Source organism: Electrona antarctica (genome assembly GCF_951216825.1).
Source record: "Electrona antarctica genome assembly, chromosome: 5".
In the NCBI taxonomy this organism is placed as follows: Eukaryota; Metazoa; Chordata; class Actinopteri; order Myctophiformes; family Myctophidae; genus Electrona; species Electrona antarctica.
The window spans coordinates 59,768,053-59,792,701 of NC_136810.1; the positions used below are offsets into that span (position 1 = coordinate 59,768,053).

The 24,649-nt window shown below is 46.9% G+C and overlaps 1 protein-coding gene across 1 annotated transcript in view; it reads left to right on the forward strand.

The window, feature by feature from the left end:
• Positions 1 to 24,649, forward strand: part of epx (eosinophil peroxidase) — a gene marked incomplete at both ends in the record, with an annotated part of 81,347 nt that overhangs the window by 39,604 nt on the left and 17,094 nt on the right. Inside the window, 5 exons of the mRNA XM_079502421.1 lie at positions 5,053 to 5,259; positions 15,718 to 16,126; positions 18,828 to 18,988; positions 21,219 to 21,477; positions 22,629 to 22,799. Of these exons, the coding sequence (XP_079358547.1) occupies positions 5,053 to 5,259; positions 15,718 to 16,126; positions 18,828 to 18,988; positions 21,219 to 21,477; positions 22,629 to 22,799 (1,207 nt within the window). The remainder of the gene's footprint in view (positions 1 to 5,052; positions 5,260 to 15,717; positions 16,127 to 18,827; positions 18,989 to 21,218; positions 21,478 to 22,628; positions 22,800 to 24,649) is intronic.

Sequence of the window (24,649 nt, forward strand, 5' to 3'; positions counted from 1 at the left end):
ATGTCTGTAGAGGGTGACAAAGCACACTGACAGGGATGTTATATATTGAAATTATTTATTTGGAATACCCCTTGAGATACAATATCTCGTTTTCGAGAGGGTCCACAAGTATACAGTCGCACAGTATACAGTCAGTACAAGGTAATTACAAGTAATTACAGGTAATTACAGTACAAGGTAATTAACAGAAAATAAAAATAAAAAAAGGAAAAGAAAACAAACAAAACAAAACACAAAACAAACAGTTACAAAACACAAAACAACAACAGTTGAGCGGAGTGCCTCAACTGGTAATTGGTAGTGAGTGGTACTAGAAACTGTTTGAGATATTGTGGATAGTTGAAGTGTATACATTTAAAAATCAACTGGGTCCAATGACGCTGTCTTCTTATAGTGAGAGAGGGCAACTCAAGATTTTCATACATGGTACAATGGTGAGTTGTAAAAGGACAACCTAGGATAAATCTGCAAAGTTTGTTGTAAACTATATTGAGACTGCCTCGTTCCTGAACTGTCAGATCCGATTTACAACCTTGTATAACGACACATTGCTTTCTATTATGAAGATATGAGTTGAACCATAACAAAGCATTACGAGATAAACCAACCGAGTACAATTTGTCTAAAAGGAGGTAGTGGTCTACCAAATCAAAAGCCTTGGAAAGGTCAATGAAAATTGCTCCAGTTATTTTTTTATTGGCGGATGCTGATGTAATATCACTTGTAAGTTTCAATAATGCAGTGGTTGTGGAATAATTTGACCTAAATCCAGATTGATACGGTGATAGAATATTATTCATGTTGAGGTAGTTTGATAATTGGTTATAGATTAGCTTTTCAAAAGTCTTTACAATTGAACAGATAATTGAGATAGGTCTATAATTGTTGGGTTCCAGTGCATCGCCTCCTTTGTGCAAGGGAGTGACACGAGAACATTTCCAGACAGCAGGTATCTGACAGGTGGTTAGTGACATATTGAAAATATCGCAAAGAGGGTACATAAGAATGTGGGGTGCTAATTTAAGAAATTTAGTTTCAATATTATCTAGACCAGGTCCACTGCTCTCCTTTAAATCCTTGATTGCATCACAGACCTCAATTGGTGTTATTTTCCTAAAGGAGAAGGAACTATTAGTTCCTTCTTAGAGGACAAACTGAGGAGAAGTGCTGATTGAAAGCTTGAGCGATTAGCTGTGGATTATGTAATATCTCATTATTCACTTTTATTTGATTAGAGGATGTGGTTTTAGCAGATGAATTAGTTAAGGATTTTACTTTGCTCCAAAATTGTTTTGGATTTTTAAAGTCACGCTGTAGCGATTCCTTAATAATAATAATTAGCTTCTTCATTTCTAGTCAAAGTTTTGCTTTTATTCCTCAGTTGTCTATATTTAGGATGCTTGGTCCTGCGAAATGAGGCCCAGGCACTATCTCTCTGTCTAAATAGGCTTATAAATTCAGATGTAATCCAAGGAAGATGTCTTCCCTTTACTCTTATCATTTTATGAGGAGCATGTTTATCTATGATTTTATATAGTATAGTATAGAAAATCCCAGGCATTATGAACATCAGGTATTAGTTGATACCTATCCCAGTTAATCAAAATCAAGTCATTAATACATTGATTGATATTCATTTTTTTATATTGTCTGATTTTAATTAATTTTGGTGGTAATTTCGGTAGTTTAATTTTCCAAATACAATAAACAATTGAGTGATCGCTGAAGCAGTCAGACATAACCACTGATTTTAAAACTCTATGTGGGTGTGATACTAGTATCCAATCAAGTAAAGATTGACATGTGGGTGTAATACGGGTAGGCTCAGTGATTAACTGGGTAAGGTTCAAATTGCCAATAATGACCTTTGCTTTACTGGAGGATCTATCTATCCATTTTTTATTAAAATCACCCAATAATATTAATTTGTTTTTATTGTTAATAGAATTTATAGTAGAGGCCAAACAGTTGAACGAATCATCAGGTGCAGAGGGAGGTCTGTAAATATTTCCTATTATAATAGATTTATTTTCATGTAGAGTTACCTTTACGAAGATGCTCTCAAAATGGGAAGGCTCAACACCAGGTGTGACCAGTTCCGAAGCCAAGTTATTTGACACATTATGTGACTAAACCACCACCCCTGGATCCCCTGTCGGCCCTAAATAGAATATAATTTGTGAGTTTAATCTCGTTATCAGGAATTCTGTTGGAAAGCCATGTCTCAGACAGAGTGATGATATTAGGCTTGTGATGTTCAACCCATGCTCGAAGTAAGGTGATTTTGGGACGAAGGCTTCTGATATTCAGGTGAATTGTCTTCAAACCTTTTACATCATCCATTATAAAAAGCAATGCTTATGTAGATATTGCAGCTGGCCTGACATAACAATAATGCAGCAGAACAGATCCAAAGAGAAGGTTGTAAGTAAGTTTCATACCCAGACAAGACAGACAGCACAGACAAACAACACAAGACAGACACGCAAACAGATGAACAACAGAAAAAAGAAATAAAAGATACGAAAAGAAAAAAACAACACAAAAATAAGACCGGCCCATTTCCCCTTGACCCCTTGGGCTCAAGGATTTAGGTGGATAGCCAGAACCTAGCCAAAATTTCCCTAGCCAAATATGGAGAGAGAGAGAGAGAGAGAAAGAGAGGGCGAGCAAGCCAACATGACCAGAGCAAATAAAGAGTAGAATAGAATAGAGTAGGAGAGACTAATAATGTACACGTGCGCGCGCACACACACACAAACAGTCTGAATCCAAAAATAACTGAGAAGGAGGTGAGGATATTGACTTAGGATAACCTGTCTGTAGACGCCTGCAGTAACATGCAGAGTGGGTAGTCAGGGCAACGACGCGCTGATGGCGTCATCAGCATGCGTCAGTGTTTACTTTGCATAGAAGACATGCTGCAGGCTTGTCGATGACGTCACAATCATGCGTCCGTGTTTACACAGCAGTGGAAGCGTGTTCGATAGACGGTGGACCCTCTTGTCCATCATCATCACGAGATATGTTTTCATCACCACCACTGTGCCAGTAGGTTCTGCGTGGGTTCCTGTACAGCTTACCATCAATGTATAGCTTATCGATGGAAAGACGAGCAATCCTATCGCATTTTCTCGCCTCCGACATGATCGGGTAGAGCAGCCTCCGTCTGCTCATGATCTCTGCTGGAAACTGGTCACTGATGGAAAACTTGGAGCCTTTTAGCTCCTTGCCCTTCGACATAACGGCGGACTTCATCTTGGAGTCTTTGGCGATGATTGGACGAGGTCTCTCTTGGTTCACTCTTGCTTTCCCCAGCCGATGGACTCTAGAGAAGCGTATCGCTTCGGCTTCATCCGTGTTCATCTTCAGGTTATCTAACAAAAATGTCTTCATAAGTTCTTCAGGTTTATGGTGAGTTTCATTTTTCTTTTCTGGGAGTCCGTGTATGATTATATTGTCCCTCATACTTCGGCATTGTAAGTCGAGTATGCTTTTGGCCATGTTGTCATTGTCGTTTTGGAGTTCACCTGACAGACGTTTGAGGTTGTTTACGTCGATCCTGAGGGAGGCATTGTCAGCCTTTAGCACCTCGATGAGTGAGTTGTTGAACTCAACCGAGGCTTTAAGGTCTTTCACATCGATTATCATCTGTTCAAGCAGATCAAGCTTCTTGAGTTGACGTTTGATGGTGGTTAAAGACTCACGAATGTCAGATGAGTCGTCAGCGTCGCTGGAACCCATCTGGGACCGAGAGTGTTTGCTGTCTTGTTTGTTGTCTGCCGGCATATCGCTGTTGTGATAATATGCGTCGATGTAGGCTTCCAATTCCTCAACCATCTCATCAACAGGCGAATCCAGTTTGAAAAAAGATAATTGACGAGTAATGGCATAGTTGGGAAATGCTTGTAAGTACAGCTCAGCACTCAGCACTGCAGTCGGCCATCTTTACGTGAGGCCATCTTTATAGGCACATACGTGATGTGATGGCCTATACTCCTACACCTACCATAACCACACCCTGCCCCCCATAATGCACGCACGCACGCTATAGGGCTTTAAATTGATTGTGATTTTGAGAGTAGTCTTGCGTGATTTTTACTAGTTGACTAGTTGCCTAGTTTACTAGACTAGTCGACTAGTTGCATAACTACCTATTATGTAAAATCTTTTTTATTTATTTTTCCTTTTTTATTTTTTTAACTGTGTACATTGGTGATTATAATGTATAGCATATGATCTTGAGGCCTTTTTTCTTGTCAATTAGTCAACTAGTACCAACAAGATCGACTAGTGGATTTACTAGTTGACTAGTTGAATAGTCGTTTTGCATAAAGCCCTAACGCACGCACGCACGCACGCACGCACGCACACACACACACACACACACACACACACACACGCACACACTCTTCTTTCTTTAATTTGTATCCCACGATTTTGCAAACCATTTTTTTCACCCAGTGTCAATTATCTAATGGGCGCTACACTTCCTCTGCCAAAGTGGGGAGAGCAACGGACTGACCTCATGCTTCATTCTATGCATGAGGAGTCCAAGCTGCTTCTTTTCACCTGACACGTGCACCCACGCACTCTTGAGTGTGTAACATGAGGTCTCATTGTACACTCTCAATTTTACAATACATCTGGCATTACGTCATTTATATAAGAACAGGATCGTTTACATTGCAGGGTCTCTTAAGGGTCCACACACGTTCCACACCACCACAGGGAGTGCAGTGCCTGTGCAGTACACATAGTTTTCCATAAGTCCCCAGTTCAAATATGTTTATTTTGTGTGGGTCGCGAGCAAGGACTATTAAATGAGGACATGAAGCGAAGACCGTATGGTGGACTCCATGTTGCTCCCTGGAAGGAAAGAAACATGAGCAGTTGAGGAAGCTGAACGCAGAAGTGTTGTCTGCATATAGCCCATTGCGCATGTTTCTTTCCTTCCAGGGAGAAACATGGAGTACACCGTACGGTCTTCGCTTCCTAACCTTATTTAATTAACCTTGGCCGCGAGCTGACCAGTTTGACCTTTGACCCCAGGTGCGCCTGGTGTCCCAGGAGGTCTTGCACACGGATGACGAGGACATCTCATTGGACGACGGCCTGTCCCACTTCCTGGTGGAGTGGGGCCAGTGGGTGGACCACGACGTGGCGCTCACCCCCCAGAGCCCCAGCAGCGCCGCCTTCAGGACGGGAGCAGACTGCAGCCGCAGCTGCAGCCGAGACGCGCCCTGCTTCCCCATCCAGGTACCCGACCCCTAAGCCCTAAGCCATAACCTCATCCAGGTACCTGACCCCTAAGGCCTAAGCCATAACCTCATCCAGGTACCTGACCCCTAAGCCCTAAGCCACAACCTCATCCAGGTACCTGACCCCTAAGCCATAACCTCATCCAGGTACCTGACCCCTAAGCCCTGAGCCATAACCTCATCCAGGTACCTGACCTCTAAGCCATAACCTCAACCAGGTACCTGACCCCTAAGCCATAACCTCATCCAGGTACCTGACCCCTAAAACCCTAAGCCATAACCTCATCCAGGTACCCGACCCCTAAAGCCCTAAGCCATAACCTCATCCAGGTACCTTACCCCTAAGCCCTAAGCCATAACCTCATCCAGGTACCTGACCCCTAAGCCCTGAGCCATAACCTCATCCAGGTACCCAACCCCTAAACCCTAAGCCATAACCTAATCCAGGTACCTGACCCCTAAAGCCCTGAGCCATAACCTCATCCAGGTACCTGACCCCTGACAAGGGATGGAACTCGATAACCGTTACCTTGAAAAAAATCACACCTGTGTGAAGTGAGGGGCGCTATAAGTCCGACTCATGTTGATTAGGTGATGTAATGGTGATGTAAAACAAACGCAAACATTAAATGCCATTCACAATAAAGAGACAATATGACGTAATGAGGGACAATATGAATTTTCCCTTTATTGTCAAAGGCGTTTTCAAACCAAACATTGAACTAAAAGCTAAAATTAAACCTGTATATAGGCCCCTCAAAAAATCTGATAACAATCAAGATAATCAGCATCCATCTCCCGCAGGGGTCTAGTGCATTGTAACAGATACAGACTCCATCTCCCAGTGATCTATAGTGCATTGTAACAGGGACAGACTCCATCTCCCAGGGGTCTCGCACACTGCAACGCATGGGGACAGACTCCATCTCCCAGGGGTCTCGCGCATTGTAACATGGGACAGACTCCATCTCCCAGGAGTCTAGCGCATGGTAACATGGACAGACTCCATCTCCCAGGAGTCTAGCACATTGTAACGGGGACAGACTCCATCTCCCAGAGGTCTATAGGGCATGGTAACGGGGACAGACTCCTTCTCCCAGTGATCTAGTGCATTGTAACGGGGACAGACTCCATTTCCCAGGGGTCTATAGGGCATTGTAACAGGCACAGACTCCATCTCCCAGTGATCTAGGGCATTGTAACGGGGACAGACTCCATCTCCCAGGGGTCTATAGGGCATTGTAACGGGGACAGACTCCATCTCCCAGGGGTCTATAAGGCAAAAAGAAAAAAAAAAAAGAAAAAAGAAAAGAGGAACTAGTGATAATCCCATTTTCTGGCAAGTGTCAATTTCATCTTTTTCGGCGCATGCTCTGCTGCGACGGCACGGTCTGTTCGTTTGTTGGTGCTGGGTGTTTTCGTCTTTCTCGTCTATTTTCGTCATTTTTGTTACTTTTACTTTTTGTCTGTCCATGAGATTCCCCCCTGTCTGGCTAAACAACCATCATGCTAGACATGTACAGAACAACCTGGATTGTATTTATTATCCTTTGGATAATAAATGACAGCTCCGCGGTGGCTCCGGTGGTTAGCCCAGCGTTAACGCCGGATACCAGCGGTGATTACGGGACACTCATCCACACCTACAGCCGGGATGATCTCCTTCAACTACGGTCCTCTATTTTGTGCAACGTTAGACCGATGGACTACCTTCCTCCTGAGATGCGTCCCAGAAAGAGGGGGAGACGAGGGGGTGTACGGACCAGACTGAGGAGACGTCGCTTCAGACCCCATCTCCCCTCCATCATCCTGGCTAACGTTCGCTCTCTCAGGTACAAGATGGACATACTACACGCCAAGTGCCGGCTGGAGAGAGCCTACAAGGAAGCCTGTATCATCGCTCTGACTGAAACCTGGCTCGACGAGACCATACCGGAATCCGATGTCAGCCTGGATGGATTCACCATCATACGGGCGGACAGGACAGGTCAGTCGGACAAGGACAGTGGCGGAGGGGTCTGCATCTACGTCAACAACAGGTGGTGTAATAACATCAAGGTACACAACACAGTCTGTACACCTAACATAGAGATGCTAACCCTGTCACTTCGCCCTTTCTATCTCCCAAGAGAATTCCCAACTGTGGTTGTCGGGTGTGTTTACATCCAGCCTAAAGCTAACTACAGAATAGCAGCAGAGCTAGTAGCCGAGGCAGCTAATTCTCTAATGGCTAGGTACCCCGAAGCCCCGTTGTTTTTTCTTGGAGACTACAACAACTGTAGACTCGAGGGGGTCCTCCCCTCTCTCCATCAATATGTGGACGTTCCCACGAGGAAGGAACGGATCCTGGATCTGTGTTATGGAACTATCGAAAATGCTTTTAGCGTCCGAGCGCATCCTCCACTGGGAGGCTCGGATCATAACACAGTGCTTCTTCTTCCGCACTACAAACCAGAGCTGAAGCGGTCCAAACCGCAGACCTACTGCGCCCCTCAGTGGACGGAGGACGTAACTGCACAGCTGCAGGGCTCACTGGCATGCACGGACTGGGACGTCTTTGAAGGCGACCTAGATGAAAGGGTTTCCGTGATCACAGACTACATCAAGTTCTGTATCACCACCACTATACCCACAAAGACAATAAAAAAATATCCAAACTCCAAACCATGGATCACTCCCCATATTAAACATAGTCTCAGTGAAAAGCAGAAGGCATTTCAACGCCAAGACTGGGCCGCCCTCAAGATTATCAATGGGCAAATTAAGAATGAAATTATTAAGGCCAAGCTAAAATACAAAAATAATATGGAGGAGGAGTTTAGGAACATGAACACAAAACAAGCCTTCAATAAAGTCAAAATCCTTACTGGGGGTGAGACAAAACAAAAGAACTGTACAACCCCGGATCCTACCACCTTTGCAAACACTCTGAACACTTTCTACAAACGGTTTGACAGTCAGGACTACTCTGCTGCCTGCGAGGAACTGTTGGGAGCCCTCCCCTTTCAGGAGCCGCCACATCCCCCCTTCAACGAGGAGGATGTCCGACAGCTGCTGGCCAGGTGTAAGCCTGGCAAGGCGCCAGGGCCGGATGGCATTTTAGCAAAGGTGCTTAAGCTCTGCGCCATGGAGCTCTCCCCCATCCTTCACTCCATCTTCTGGGAGTCCTACAGGACAGCAGCCGTACCCACCCTCTGGAAAACATCCACCATCATACCGGTACCCAAGAAACCCTGCCCCTCAGAACCCAACCATTACAGACCCGTTGCACTAACTTCAATAACGATGAAATGCCTGGAAAAACTTTCTAAACATCATTCTGCCAGCTGTCAGGTCACAGCTGGACCCTTTCCAGTTTGCCTATCGGGCCAAGAGGGGGACAGAGGATGCTGTGGCATGCTTCCTTCACTCCCTTCTCCAACATCTGGACTCATCTTCGGACAATTTTGCCACTATTCTTTTTGTTGACTTTAGTTCTGCTTTTAACACTATTCAACACCATCATATGATCAAGAAACTCCATCAGCTCAACATCCCCCCACTCCTCATACACTGGACTCACAACTTCCTGAGCAATAGACCACAAACAGTTAAAGTAGGTACATCATTCTCATCAACAGTTATCACCAACACAGGGGCCCCTCAAGGCTGTGTCCTCAGCCCCTTCCTCTACACTCTATACACAAATGACTGCATTAGCCCCTCACCCACTAACATTACATACTTTAAATACTCTGATGACACTGCCATTCTCGGACTGCTCCATGACAATAACTCTATTACGGTCTATCAAAATACCATTTCTCATTTCACACAGTGGTGCACTGACAACTATCTAGAGTTGAATGTGGTCAAAACAAAAGAACTGGTCATTGAAACAAACCACTAACAGGTTAGTGTTATTTTCGGTCAAATCAGGCAGCACACCTGGACACATCAAACGGCACAGTAAAGTGCCGCGGCACACAGGTTGGGAAACACTGCTTTAGGGCATTGTAACGGGGACATACTCCATCTCCCATGGGTCTATAGGGCATTGTAACGGGGACATTGAAACGCAATCTAACGGGGACCGACTGCATCTCCCAGGGGTCTATAGGGCATTGTAACAGGGACAGACTCCATCTCCCATGGGTCTATAGGGCATTGTAACGGGGACATACTCCATCTCCCAGGGGTCTATAGGGCGAGACCCCTGGGAGATGGAGTCTGTCCCCATGCGTTGCAGTGTGCGAGACCCCTGGGAGATGGAGTCTGTCCCTGTTACAATGCACTATAGATCACTGGGAGATGGAGTCTGTATCTGTTACAATGCACTAGACCCCTGCGGGAGATGGATGCTGATTATCTTGATTGTTATCAGATTTTTTGAGGGGCCTATATACAGGTTTAATTTTAGCTTTTAGTTCAATGTTTGGTTTGAAAACGCCTTTGACAATAAAGGGAAAATTCATATAACAGGGACAGACTCCATCTCCCAGGGGTCTATAGGGCATTGTAACGGGGACAGACTCCATCTCCCATGGGTCTATAGGGCATTGTAGCGGGGACAGAATCCATCTCCCAGGGGTCTATAGGGCATTGTAACAGGAACAAACTACATCTCCCTGGAGTCTAATGCATTGTAATGGGGACAGACTCCATCTCCCAGGGGTCTATAGGGCATTGTAGAAGGCACAGACTCCATCTCCCAGTGATCTAGGGCATTGTAACAGGGACAGACTCCATCTCCCAGGGGTATATAGGACATTGTAACAGGACAGACTCCATCTCCAAGGGGTCTATAGGGCATTGTAATAGGGGCAGACTCCATCTCCCAGGGGTCTATAGGGCATTGTAACGGGGACATACTCCATCTCCCAGGGGTCTTTAGGGCATTGTAACGGGGACAGACTCCATCTCCCATGGGTCTATAGGGCATTGTAACGGGGACAGAATCCATCTCCCAGGGGTCTATAGGGCATTGTAACGGGGACAGACTCCATCTCCCAGGGGTCTATAGGGCATTGTAACGGGGACAGACTACATCTCCCAGGGGTCTATATGGCATTGTAACAGGGACAGAATCCATCTCCCAGGGGTCTATAGGGCATTGTAACGGGGACATAATCCATCTCCCAGGGTTCTATAGGGCATTGTAACGGGGACAGAATCCATCTCCCAGGGTTCTATAGGGCATTGTAACGGGGACAGACTCCATCTCCCAGGGGTCTATAGGGCATTGTAACAGGGACATAATCCATCTCCCAGGGGTCTATAGGGCATTGTAACGGGGACGGACTTCATCTCCCAGGGTTCTATAGGGCATTGTGACGGGCACAGACTCCATCTCCCAGTGATCTAGGGCATTGTAACAGGGACAGACTCCATCTCCCAGGGGTCTATAGGACATTGTAACAGGGCAGACTCCATATCCCAGGGGTCTATAGGGCATTGTAACGGAGACATACTCCATCTCTCATGGGTCTATAGGGCATTGTAACGGGGACATTGAAACGCAATGTAACGGGGACCGACTCCATCTCCCAGGGGTCTATAGGGCATTGTAACAGGGACAGACTCCATCTCATAGGGGTCTTTAGGGCATTGTAACGGGGACAGACTCCATCTCCCATGGGTCTATAGGGCATTGTAACAGGGACATACTCCATCTCCCAGGGGTCTATAGGGCATTGTAACAGGAACAAACGACATCTCCCTGGAGTCTAACGCCTTGTAACGGGGACAGACTCCATCTCCCAGGGGTCTATAGGGCATTGTAGAAGGCACAGACTCCATCTCCCAGTGATCTAGGGCATTGTAACAGGGACAGACTCCATCTCCCAGGGGTATATAGGACATTGTAACGGGGACAGACTCATCTCCCAGGGGTCTATAGGGCATTGTAACGGGGACAGACTCATCTCCCAGGGGTCTATAGGGCATTGTAACAGGGACATAATCCATCTCCCAGGGGTCTATAGGGCATTGTACCAGGGACAGACTCCATCGCCCAGGGGTCTATAGGACATTGTAACGGGGACATAATCCATCTCCCAGGGTGCTATAGGGTATTGTAACGGGGACAGAATCCATCTCCCAGGGTTCTATAGGGCATTGTAACGGGGACAAACTCCATCTCCCAGGGGTATATAGGGCATTGTAACAGGGACATAATCCATCTCCCAGGGGTCTATAGGGCATTGTAACGGGGACAGACTTCATCTCCCAGGGTTCTATAGGGCATTGTAACGGGCACAGACTCCATCTCCCAGTGATCTAGGGCATTGTAACAGGGACAGACTCCATCTCATAGGGGTCTTTAGGGCATTGTAACGGGGACAGACTCCATCTCCCATGGGTCTATAGGGCATTGTAACAGGGACATACTCCATCTCCCAGGGGTCTATAGGGCATTGTAACAGGAACAAACTACATCTCCCTGGAGTCTAACGCCTTGTAACGGGGACAGACTCCATCTCCCAGGGGTCTATAGGGCATTGTAGAAGGCACAGACTCCATCTCCCAGTGATCTAGGGCATTGTAACAGGGACAGACTCATCTCCCAGGGGTCTATAGGGCATTGTAACGGGGACAGACTCATCTCCCAGGGGTCTATAGGGCATTGTAACAGGGACATAATCCATCTCCCAGGGGTCTATAGGGCATTGTACCAGGGACAGACTCCATCGCCCAGGGGTCTATAGGACATTGTAACGGGGACATAATCCATCTCCCAGGGTGCTATAGGGTATTGTAACGGGGACAGAATCCATCTCCCAGGGTTCTATAGGGCATTGTAACGGGGACAAACTCCATCTCCCAGGGGTATATAGGGCATTGTAACAGGGACATAATCCATCTCCCAGGGGTCTATAGGGCATTGTAACGGGGACAGACTTCATCTCCCAGGGTTCTATAGGGCATTGTAACGGGCACAGACTCCATCTCCCAGTGATCTAGGGCATTGTAACAGGGACAGACTCCATCTCATAGGGGTCTTTAGGGCATTGTAACGGGGACAGACTCCATCTCCCATGGGTCTATAGGGCATTGTAACAGGGACATACTCCATCTCCCAGGGGTCTATAGGGCATTGTAACAGGAACAAACTACATCTCCCTGGAGTCTAACGCCTTGTAACGGGGACAGACTCCATCTCCCAGGGGTCTATAGGGCATTGTAGAAGGCACAGACTCCATCTCCCAGTGATCTAGGGCATTGTAACAGGGACAGACTCCATCTCCCAGGGGTATATAGGACATTGTAACGGGGACAGACTCATCTCCCAGGGGTCTATAGGGCATTGTAACGGGGACAGACTCATCTCCCAGGGGTCTATAGGGCATTGTAACAGGGACATAATCCATCTCCCAGGGGTCTATAGGGCATTGTACCAGGGACAGACTCCATCGCCCAGGGGTCTATAGGACATTGTAACGGGGACATAATCCATCTCCCAGGGTGCTATAGGGTATTGTAACGGGGACAGAATCCATCTCCCAGGGTTCTATAGGGCATTGTAACGGGGACAAACTCCATCTCCCAGGGGTATATAGGGCATTGTAACAGGGACATAATCCATCTCCCAGGGGTCTATAGGGTATTGTAACGGGGACAGACTTCATCTCCCAGGGTTCTATAGGGCATTGTAACGGGCACAGACTCCATCTCCCAGTGATCTAGGGCATTGTAACAGGGACAGACTCATCTCCCAGGGGTCTATAGGGCATTGTAACGGGGACAGACTCATCTCCCAGGGGTCTATAGGGCATTGTAACAGGGACATAATCCATCTTCCAGGGGTCTATAGGGCATTGTAACGGGGACAGACTCCATCTCCCAAGGTTTCTATAGGGCATTGTAACGGGCACAGACTCCATCTCCCAGTGATCTAGGGCATTGTACCAGGGACAGACTCCATCTCCCAGGGGTCTATATGACATTGTAACAGGAGAGACTCCATCTCCCAGGGGTCTATAGGGCATTGTAATAACGGGGACAGACTCCATCTCCCAGGGGTCTATAGGGCATTGAAACGGGGACAGAATCTATCTCCCAGGGTTCTATAGGGCATTGTAACGGGGACAGACTCCATCTCCCAGGGGTCTATAGTGCATTGTAACAGTGACATAATCCATCTCCCAGGGGTCTATAGGGCATTGTAACAGGGACAGACTGCATCTCCCAGGGATCTATAGGGCATTGTAACGAAATGTAACGGGGACCGACTCCATCTCCCATGGGTCTATAGGGCATTGTAACGGGGACAGACTCCATCTCCCAGGGGTCTATAGGGCATTGTAACGGGACAGACTCCATCTCCCATGGGTCTATAGGGCATTGTAACAGGGACAGAATCCATCTCCCAGGGGTCTATAGGGCATTGTAAATGGTAAATGGTAAATGGTGCATTTATATAGCGCCTTTATCCAAGGCGCTTTACATAGATTGTGCATTACATTCACCCATTCACACACACATTCATACACCGATTGCGGCAGAAGCCATGCAAGGTACCAACCAGCACATCGGGAGCAATTTGGGGTTCAGTGCCTTGCCCAAGGACACTTCGACATGTAGCCAGGAGGAGCCGGGATTCGAACCGCCGACCCATGGATCATTGGACAACCTGCTCTACCTCTTGAGCCACAGTCGCCCTTGTAACGGGGACAGACTCCATCTCCCATGGGGCTATAGGGCATTGTAACGGGGACAGACTCCATCTCCCAGGGGTCTATAGGGCATTGTAACGGGGACAGACTCCATCTCCCAGGGGTCAATAGGGCATTGTAACAGGGACAAACTCCATCTCCCAGGGGTCAATAGGGCATTGTAACGGGGACAAACTCCATCTCCCAGGGGTCTATAGGGCATTGTAATAACGGGGACAGACTCCATCTCCCAGGGGTCTATAGGGCATTGAAACGGGGACAGAATCCATCTCCCAGGGGTCTATAGGGCATTGTAACGGGGACAGACTCCATCTCCCATGGGGCTATAGGGCATTGTAACGGGGACAGACTCCATCTCCCAGGGGTCTATAGGGCATTGTAACGGGGACAGACTCCATCTCCCAGGGGTCAATAGGGCATTGTAACAGGGACAAACTCCATCTCCCAGGGGTCAATAGGGCATTGTAACGGGGACAAACTCCATCTCCCAGGGGTCAATAGGGCATTGTAACAGGGACAGACTCCATCTCCCAGGGGTCTATAGGGCATTGTAACGGAGACAGACTCCATCTCTCAGGGGTCTATAGGGCATTGTAACGGCGATAGAATCCATCTCCCAGGGGTCTATAGGACATTGTAACGGGGACAGAATCCATCTCCCAGGGGTCTATAGGACATTGTAATGGGGACCGAATCCATCTCCCACGGGTCTATAGGGCATTGTAACAGGGACAGTGTTGTGATATCAGGATGACTGAACCCAAAATGCAGAGTCTCAAAACAGTAAGGTTCAAATTAAACGTATTTATTAAAGCATGAGGCAAAAAGCACAAGGCAGCTGACAAAACAAAAGACTTAGCAACAAGCTCATGAAAACCAAAAAATGCCCAAATGCCAAAATGCAAAACTGCAAAACTTTACAAGCACAAAGCAAGCGCGGAAAACATAAAGTCCAAAAATCCAACCTTTAGAGGAACCAGGAACACACAGGACAGCTCAGGGAAAATGACATATGTTCTGACAGTGAGTGTTTGTAACGAGTCCAGTTATATAGGGAGCAGGTACATTCTCAAAGTGTTCACAGGTGGGCTGATGAGGGAGTAGGAGACAGGTGAGCAGACTCCATCTCCCAGGGGTCTATAGCGCATTGTAACAGGGACAGACTCCATCTCCCAGGGGTCTATAGGGCATTGTAACGGGGACAGAATCCATCTCCCAGGGGTCTATAGGGCATTGTAACAGGACAGACTCCATCTCCCAGGGGCTCTATAGGACATTGTAACGGGGACAGAATCCATCTCCCAGGGGTCTATATGGCATTGTAACAGGGGCAGACTCCATCTCCCAGGGGTCTATAGGGCATTGTAACGGGGACAGACTCCATCTCCCAGGGGTCTATAGGGCATTGTAACGGGGGCAGACTCCATCTCCCAGGGTTCTATAGGGCATTGTAACGGGGACAGACTCTGCATCTCCCAGGGGTCTATAGGACATTGTAACGGGGACAGACTCTGCATCTCCCAGGGGTCTATAGGGCATTGTAACGGGGACAGACTCTGCATCTCCCAGGGTTCTATAGGGCATTGTAACGGGGACAGACTCTGCATCTCCCAGGGGTCTATAGGGCATTGTAACGGGGACAGACTCTGCATCTCCCAGGGGTCCTGCGCACCACCGGCTGATACCGACAATAAGCCACTCCCAACCGACCTACCTGCATTATGTTGATGATTTGTATGGACCTATGTGTCTGCAATGACGTTTGAATTGGATTGAATTGACCATTATCGCGTGTCCTTTAGATTCCCCCGTCAGACCCTCGCTGGGGCCTCCAGAGCTGCATGCCGTTCTTCCGCTCGTCCCCGGCGTGCGGGCCCCTCCCCCAGCGCTCGCGGGAGCAGCTGAACGCCATCACGTCCTTCGTGGACGCCAGCATGGTGTACGGCAGCGCGCCCGGCCAGGCACTGGCGCTGCGCGACCTGTCGTCTCGCATCGGCGCCATGGCCGTGAACCCGCGGCACCGCGACACGGGTCTGGCCCTCATGCCCTTCCTGCCCCGCCTGCAGGGGGCGCACCTGGACCCGTGCGGCCCTCGGGAGGAGGAGGAGGAGGAGGAGACAGGCCCCCCTGACACGCCCACCACCACCACCACCACCACCACCACCACGGCCACGCCCCCCCAGAGTAACAGCACTTCCTGTTTTCAAGCGGGTGAGTTGATCCAGATATGCTTAAAGGGCCACTTAACCCCTTTTGCAACCAGATCTTATTTTAAAGGAGAATTTCAGACTAGAAGGCTTTCTTACCTTTCTTACGTCCCCACCAAAGAGGTCCAGGTGTTATTTTGTGAAAAGCGCATTATTATTGCTATTTCCCATAAGCCCTCAGTGAATTGAATTGCATTGAATTGAATGGGGCATTGGGTTGTTTGTGGTAATTTGCTTACTTCCATCGCTCAAAATTCTTTTTTTGAGTGGTGTAACTGTAAACCACTCCTACAACTGGCTTTGTTAGTTTACGTGTCTGTTCGTACCAAAAAATGAGCATGGTTGCTATGGTCACCCAGTTCACACGGGTGTGATCTACAACTGGCTTTGTTAGTTTACGTGTCTGTTCGTACCAAAAAATGAGCATGGTTGCTATGGTCACCCAGTTCACACGGGTGTGATTTCATTACGTCAGACATTACGTCAGACCACAGTTGATCAGTCTATATAAGACCTTACACCACTCAGTTCACACGGGGGTGATTCTTTGTATATATCCTCTCTTCATAATGTAAATAGTATACCAAGCGGCACACTTTAGTACTTATTTCGATGGAAATAAGCGAATTAGCACAAAAACCCAACCCCCATTGAGGGCTTATGGTAGGGGAAATAGCCAATAATGGGCTTTTGCACAAAATAACACCTGGACCTCTTTGGTGGGGACGTAACAACTACAAATAAAGGTAAGAAAGCTTTTTAGTCCGAAATTCTCCTTTAATGATGGTTAGGACACTTCGCTGGGGTTTTTATGTGTGCGATGTGTGTTTTAAGATATTTTAGAAGTCTCACTTCCTTCCTAGACAATATAGTCTCGTGTAGCCAGACAAGTGACAACTATTCCACAATCTCCGAATATAGAGTCTGGAACTACAGCTCCTGAAATCAGAGTAAGGAAGCTGCCATATCCGTTCACGGAAATATATTTTTAAATATCTTTAGAGCTTATTTTTTTCATTTCCTTTTCTGCTAAGCAACAAGCTATATATGCTTAGATGATTTCTATTCATATTAGGATAAATTTGCGTGGCTTTAAAGACGAAACGGAAGTGGGGAGGAGTCTCCACTTCCGCTTTATATTTTACTCATGACAGCTCTTCCGTTGCTCCAGACTGTATGATGAAAGCATTTGGAAATTGCAAGAGGCAACAGTCTGGTAACGCGAGACTACTCTCAGTAAAACAGCCCTCTTCCTCTCCACAAGGATGGGTAGTGCACCAAGGCATCATGGTCATTGTAGGAATTCAGCAATCCAGTCAATCTACATTAACAGTAACATGTTTCTTTCTGGCCATAGGGTTCAAATTTGTAATTGTGCTACTGATATGTACTACTATTACAGTAACATTGAGTGACTGGAGTTTCTTCCAGCGGTAAATGGCCCTTTAGGAAGATAGATTCCAACTAATTTGTTAATTTAGGAAGATAGTACACAAAAGGTTTCCTCATGCGTGCCGTTTGACGGTAGATCTCGTGAACGTCCTAGTATTACTCTTGGATTAACCCATTCAGGATAGGAACCCTTTTGGTGTTTTAAAGATTATGTTATACTTTAGCTATTGAAAAATAGCAGATCTACAAGCTTGTACATATGCTATTTTTGAAAAATCGTAAAAATGTGGCGCAAATCTTTGAATATATATTCTTTCAGAGCGAAGGTTTTTAACTCAAATCTTTGCTTCTGGGGGGGTCCCTGGAACAACATATTTTCAGATGAGGGTTGGCGGCCAATTACATATATTTTTGGGGGTCCTTGACATGAGCATCTAGGGATGTATGTGTCTGTGCAGATGATTCACGAGCCAATGAGCATCTAGGGATGTATGTGTCTGTGCAGATGATTCACGAGCCAATGAGCATCTAGGGATGTATCTGTGCATCTGATTCACGAGCCAATGAGCATCTAGGGATGTATCTGTGCAGGTGATTCACGAGCCAATGAGCATCTAGAGATGTATGTATCGCAGGTGATTCACGAGCCAATGAGCATCTAGGGATGTATGTGTCTGTGCAGATGATTCACGAGCCAATGAGCATCTAGGGATGTATCTGTGCATCTGATTCACGAGCCAATGAGCATCTAGGGATGTATCTGTGCAGGTGATTCACGAGCCAATGAGCATCTAGAGATGTATGTATCGCAGGTGATTCACGAGCCAATGAGCATCTAGGGATGTATGTGTCTGTGCAGATGATTCACGAGCCAATGAGCATCTAGGGATGTATCTGTGCATCTGATTCACGAGCCAATGAGCATCTAGGGATGTATCTGTGCAGGTGATTCACGAGCCAATGAGCATCTAGAGATGTATGTATCGCAGGTGATTCACGAGCCAATGAGCATCTAGGGATGTATGTGTCTGTGCAGGTGTTTCACGAGCCAATGAGCATCTAGGGATGTATGTGTCTGTGCAGGTGATTCACGAGCCAATGAGCATCTAGGGATGTATGTGTCTGTGCAGGTGATTCACGAGCCAATGAGCATCTAGGGATGTATGTATCTGTGCAGGTGATTCACGAGCCAATGAGCATGATGTATGTGTCTGTGCAGGTGATTCACGAGCCAATGAGCATCTAGAGATGTATGTATCTGTGCAGGTGATTCACGAGCCAATGAGCATCTAGGGATGTATGTATCTGTGCAGGTGACTCACGAGCCAATGAGCATCTAGGGATGATCGCTCTGCACACGCTCTTCCTGAGAGAACACAACCGCCTGGTGGAAGAGCTGCACGTCCTAAACCCTCACTGGAGCCCAGACACACTGTACCAGGAGGCTAGGAAGATACTGGGAGCTGTACACCAGGTAGACCCTAAGCCCTACCCCATAAGCCCTAACCCCTTATTTTCTGACTTTTTTTTCCAATTCCAATTTCGTTCCAGTTCCTTTCCCACGGCACATTTTGCTTGTTACTTGCGCAAGCTAGAGCGGCATTGGTACGACCTCCCGTTAGTTCGACCATTACTAACCTCACTAACCCTATCTCTAACCATAACCTAAACATAACCGCAAGCACGGAGCAGTGCATCGTCGCCATCCTTAATGCATGTTCGCCAACCTTAATGCATGTTCGCCGACCTTAATGCATGTTCGCCGACCTTAATGCATGTTCGCCAACCTTAACACATGTTCACCAACCTTAATGCATGTTCGCCAACCTGAATGCATATGTGACCAGGTCTAGCAAAATGGTCCTCATCTCGCCTATAATGAAAATCTAAAATAAATCGTTTTTTTTTTCATATTAACACAGTTTGAATGTTGAAGAAGGTTTTCATTCCAACAGATTATTGATTTGGGCAAATTAAATGTATACATTTATAAGTCAAAGTAGGCTAGCCAGCTCTAGGTGTTGAAATGTTGTGAACATTCAAAGGGGATTTCTCAGCTTTGGGTAAAACGGCACAATCATTTTAAAATGGTCATATCTCCTTCAAATATTTTCCAATTTCATTGAATGATACATCATATGAAAGGCCGGGTCTGGCCTATTTGCCAGACCCGGTCACATATTCGCCAACCTGAATGCATGTTCGCCAACCTTAACGCATATTCGCCAACCTTAATGCATGTTCGCCAACCTTAACGCATATTCGCCAACCTTAACGCATGTTCGCCAACCTTAATGCATGTTCGCCAACCTGAATGCATGTTCACCAACCTTAATGCATGTTCGCCAACCTGAATGCATGTTCACCAACCTTAACGCATGTTTGCCAACCTTAAGGCATGTTCACCAACCTTAATGCATGTTCACCAACCTTAATGCATGTTCGCCAACCTTAAAGCTGCTATAAGCAATACTATGTCAAAAATGTAATGACCTTTTTTTTTCTTCTTTTTTTTTTTGTATTCAGACAGCCATCATTGGGTAGAACGCTCCCAAAAATAATTTAGTCTGCAGTGACACATCTAGGGGCCACAATCTACATTCAAAGATGTTCCTAGAAGCTTTGTCATTAGTCGAGGAAAAACCCGGAGGCAGACAGGCAAATCGACCAATGACAAAGCTTCTAGGAAGATTTTTGAATGCAGATTGCGGCCCCTAGATGTGTCACATAGTCACTACACTTTTTTGTAGTCTATAGACGTCATATAAATTCGTTCGTAGCTTGTCTTTGTCAGAGGTAACATTCCAGATAAACAATTCCCCTAAAGTATTATTACCTCATTTGTTGCGGAAATCGCCTTTTGACGCCGGTTTTCCAAAGGCCCCCAAAGAACAAGAGAATGACTGCTTGGCACGCTCGGCAGAATGCAGCCTTGTAACTAACTTGTAACTTTTTTTTTGTAGAAGAGGCAAACTAATATTGTTTATGCCGTTAGCTTTGATTGAATAATTGATTGAACACGTACGTTGTATGATTTGATTTATTCCATCAAAGCAGACGGCATAATCAATTTGCCTCTTCTACAACAAATAAAAGTTACTGTTGCTGGGGTCAGGCTCAAAGTCAGGGTCAGGTTCAAGGTCAGAATTTAACGCATTTAGACCTGAGAACAGATGCTACTATACAATGTCTTCTAAACCATGACATCATTTGTTTTTATGTCAGTGGTTCTCAACCTTTTTCATGTCAAGGACCGCCAGAATTATTTTTATTTGGCCACGGACCCCCATCTGAAAATACGTTGTCCCCCCCCCCCCCCCCCCCCCCACCCCCCCTTCCCCCCAGAAGCAAAGACTCGAGTTAAAAACGTTCACTCTGAAAGAATATGTATTTAAAGATTTGCGCCAAAATAGCAGATCTACAAGCTCAAAAATAGCAGATCCACAAGCTAGCGGTGCCACTCTATGAGCCTGATTTGCTATTTTCCAACAGCTAAAGTATAACATAATGCTTAATTATTTCTTTCCCATGTCCGTATATATACGGACCCCGACACAGGGGACATCATATCCCAGTGAACGCGTATGGTGGCACCTGGAACTGGGATTTATTGCTAACAGCTAGCCGCAATAAATGAGTTAAAACACCAAAAGGGGTTCCCCGTCCTGAATGAGTTTAAAAGGTGTCGTGGGTTCCACAAACAGGTCCTGACGTGGGACCACTACCTGCCCAGGGTCCTGGGCCGGGCCGGCGCGGCCCGCCTGATGCCGCCCTACCGCGGTTACCGCGACGACGTGCATCCGGGCGTGGCCAACGTGTTCGCTGCCGCCGCCTTCCGCTTCGCGCACGTCACCGTCACTCCCGCCGTCGCCCGCCTGGGGCCCGGATACGCCTACGACTCCCAGCATCCTTCACTGCCTCTTCACCGCTCCCTGTTCGCCTCCTGGAGGGTGGTGCAGGAAGGTATATGTCTGTCTGTCTGTCTGTCTGTCTGTCTGTCTGTCTGTCGATAGACATAGAAAGGTAGACGCCTCCTTCGGCTCTAGGGCGTCTGTATCTCCATAGACATAGAGAGATTAGACGCCTCCTTCGGCTCTAGGGCGTCTGTATCTCCATAGACATAGAGAGATAGACGCCTCCTTCGGCTCTGGGGCGTCTGTATCTGTATAGACACAGAAAGGTAGACGCCTCCTTCGGCTCGGGGCGTCTGTATCTCCATAGACATAGAAACGTAGTCTGTGTCCCTTTCATGCCCATATATGGAGATTTCTGGATCTGTCTCTCTGTGTCCCTTTATTCCTATATATGGAGTTCTGTGTCAGACACCGGTGTCAGACACCTGCACTCCCTGTGGGGGTGTAGGACGCACTGTGTGCGTTTGGGGAGGGAGGGCCTTTTCACCAAGGCCTATGTTACGTTGCCACTGGCTCTGCTCAGCATGTGTCTATTGTTCCCATAGCCCGAGTGGACAGGGTGGGCCGGTTGCCACCGGTTGCATCTGTGTTTGTTTGTGGTAATTTAGCAAATGACCAGCTAGGAAAACAAAAACGGATTACCATGGAAGCTTTAGAGATACAGGGCTTCCTGTTTTAATGGAGTGTAAATGGGGCTGGATGTAAAGAACCCATAGCTGGTGGGGACGGAGGCATTGCATAGCAACCGGATCAACGTCAAAGGGTAAAATGAGCGTCTCCGCTTGGCGCTTTCTTATATGGAGTATACGGAGGGGTACGAACATGCTCATAGTTGCCTGATGCCGTACCTTAGCCGGGGGGGTCCGGATATGTTCAGAATCTTTACTAGAATCGGCTGTGGTTGCATGTTGTCAGGAGCTATCGTACCGGTGCTCAGAGGTCTCATGCTGTGTTTCCATTGGTCAGGAGGTCTCATGGTGTTGTTTCATTGGTCAGGAGGTATCGTCCCGGTGCTCATGGGTCTCCTGCTGTGTTTTCATTGGCCAGGAGGTATAGACCCGCTGCTCAGGGGTCTCATGCTGTGTATTCATTGGCCAGGAGGCATCGACCCGGTGCTCATTGGTCTCATGCTGTGTTTTCATTGGCCAGGAGGTATAGACCCGGTGCTCATTGGTCTCATGCTGTGTTTTCATTGGCCAGGAGGTATAGACCCGGTGCTCCGGGGTCTCCTGCTGTCTCCGGCCAAGCTGCAGAGCGCCGGTCAGATGATGGTGGAGGAACTGACCGAGAGGCTGTTCCAGGCCCAGGGAGGAAGACCCCTCGATCTGGGATCCCTAAACCTGCAGAGAGGGAGAGACCACGGTTTAGCTGGTACTACACACGCACGCATGCACGCACACGCACATGCACACACGCACATGCACACGCACATACGCACACACAGAACTGCGTTTTAGTAATTTGCCTTGTCTTTACTATTCATATCAACCACTTAAACACCAACATCCTTATAGTGGGGACAAACTTTTTTTTTTTCTCTATAATTTTTATCCCACGATTTTGTAACCCATTTTTCACCCCTGTGTCAATTATCTAATGTGATCCTGGGCTCTACACACCTTCCGCCAACCTGGGGAGAGCAACGGACTTGGCTGGGGACAAAGTGGGGACAAACCTTTGCCAAAACCACACCTGTGTGTGTGAGGGGCGCTCTTATCATCATACATCATCATATACATCACATTCCGTGCTCAACCAATCAGATCATCACAAATGTCATTGCGGCCAATCACAATGTGCGTCTTCACTTTTCTGTCCTCACTTTTGTCTTCAATGTTTGTGTTTACACACAGACACGAAACGCCGGGCATAGGAGGGCCCAGAGTCCCTCAAAAATAGTAGATCCACAATGTAACTTTTGATTGATTGATTGATTGATTGATTGATTGATTGATTGGAAGAAGATACTCATGTACCTGTCAGATTACTAGGGGGGGGGGGGGGGGGTTGGGGGGGGTGTGACATGGAAAGGCTAATGGCGGTTTTATGGTGTCTGACATCAACATCGGTAGAGGGCGGGTCCTCCACGGGTTTCTGTACTTTTTTATTTGCATTGTAACCCCCATAGGCTCACATAAGAACTGTATTTGAAAAATAAACAAATTATCCCGGCCGTTTCACTCATATGGATATGAAGACCCAACTGAAAAGGCAAATTTTCGCTATTTTCGACTGTATGACAAACTCATTGAGACAAATATGACTGACTGACTGACTGACTGTCGTACACGATACAGAGACACCTCCCCGACAATATCGCTGAGACAGTCTGTTTACTTTTGGACCACAATGCTTATATGAGACGATTTCAAGATGACCCCATGTTATTCTCCATTGAGAAAAACCTCTGCAAACCCTTTGGAACCTGGGGATGAGGGAGTGACGTCAGGACTTCTGCGCCCTATGATTCTTGATGACTATAGTCTCCACCAGCCGAAGGCAGAATATGTTTCTCACTCTGTCTGTGTGTCCGTCCATGTGTCCGTCCGTGTGTCCGTCCGTCCGTCCGTCTCTTACCAGCTAATCTCCAGCACCGTTAACCCGGTCGATGGAAAATTTGCACACACACTCCCTGGATGCCAACGATGAACCTCTGCTCCAAACTTTCCAGAACGGCCTGTTATAGCACCACTATGAGGCAGATTTACTTTTTTGTTTTACCTATAACTGCACCAATCTGCGTGAAACGTTGCATGCACACATCCTTGAGGACAAACCTTTGATCTGCATTTTTCACATCTGCCTTTTATAGCGCCACCAGGAGGCAGCACATTTTTTGATATCACTCCTCCAGATTCTGTCCAAACTTCCCGCAAATCATTTCACAGTATCTCTATAGTCATGTGATCAAGTCCGATATTTCATATTCCATCCTAATTGGCTAACATTGGCTTTCAAAGTTTGCAAGATTGGCCCGTTTTGAACAAAACGCCTCAAATCATGGACGCAGTGTGTAATTTTTACTACTAGGCTGAGGAATATATCCCACCCATGGCCTGTCATAGCGCCACCAACAGGTGGATTTTTGAAAATCGCATTTTTGGAACAAAATGCCTCAAATCATCCATTTGTCATCAAAGGCATAAGAAGATATGGCACACTTTTCATATTGGCCTATTATAGCGCCACCGATGGGGCACATTTTCTAGTTTTCTCTCTTA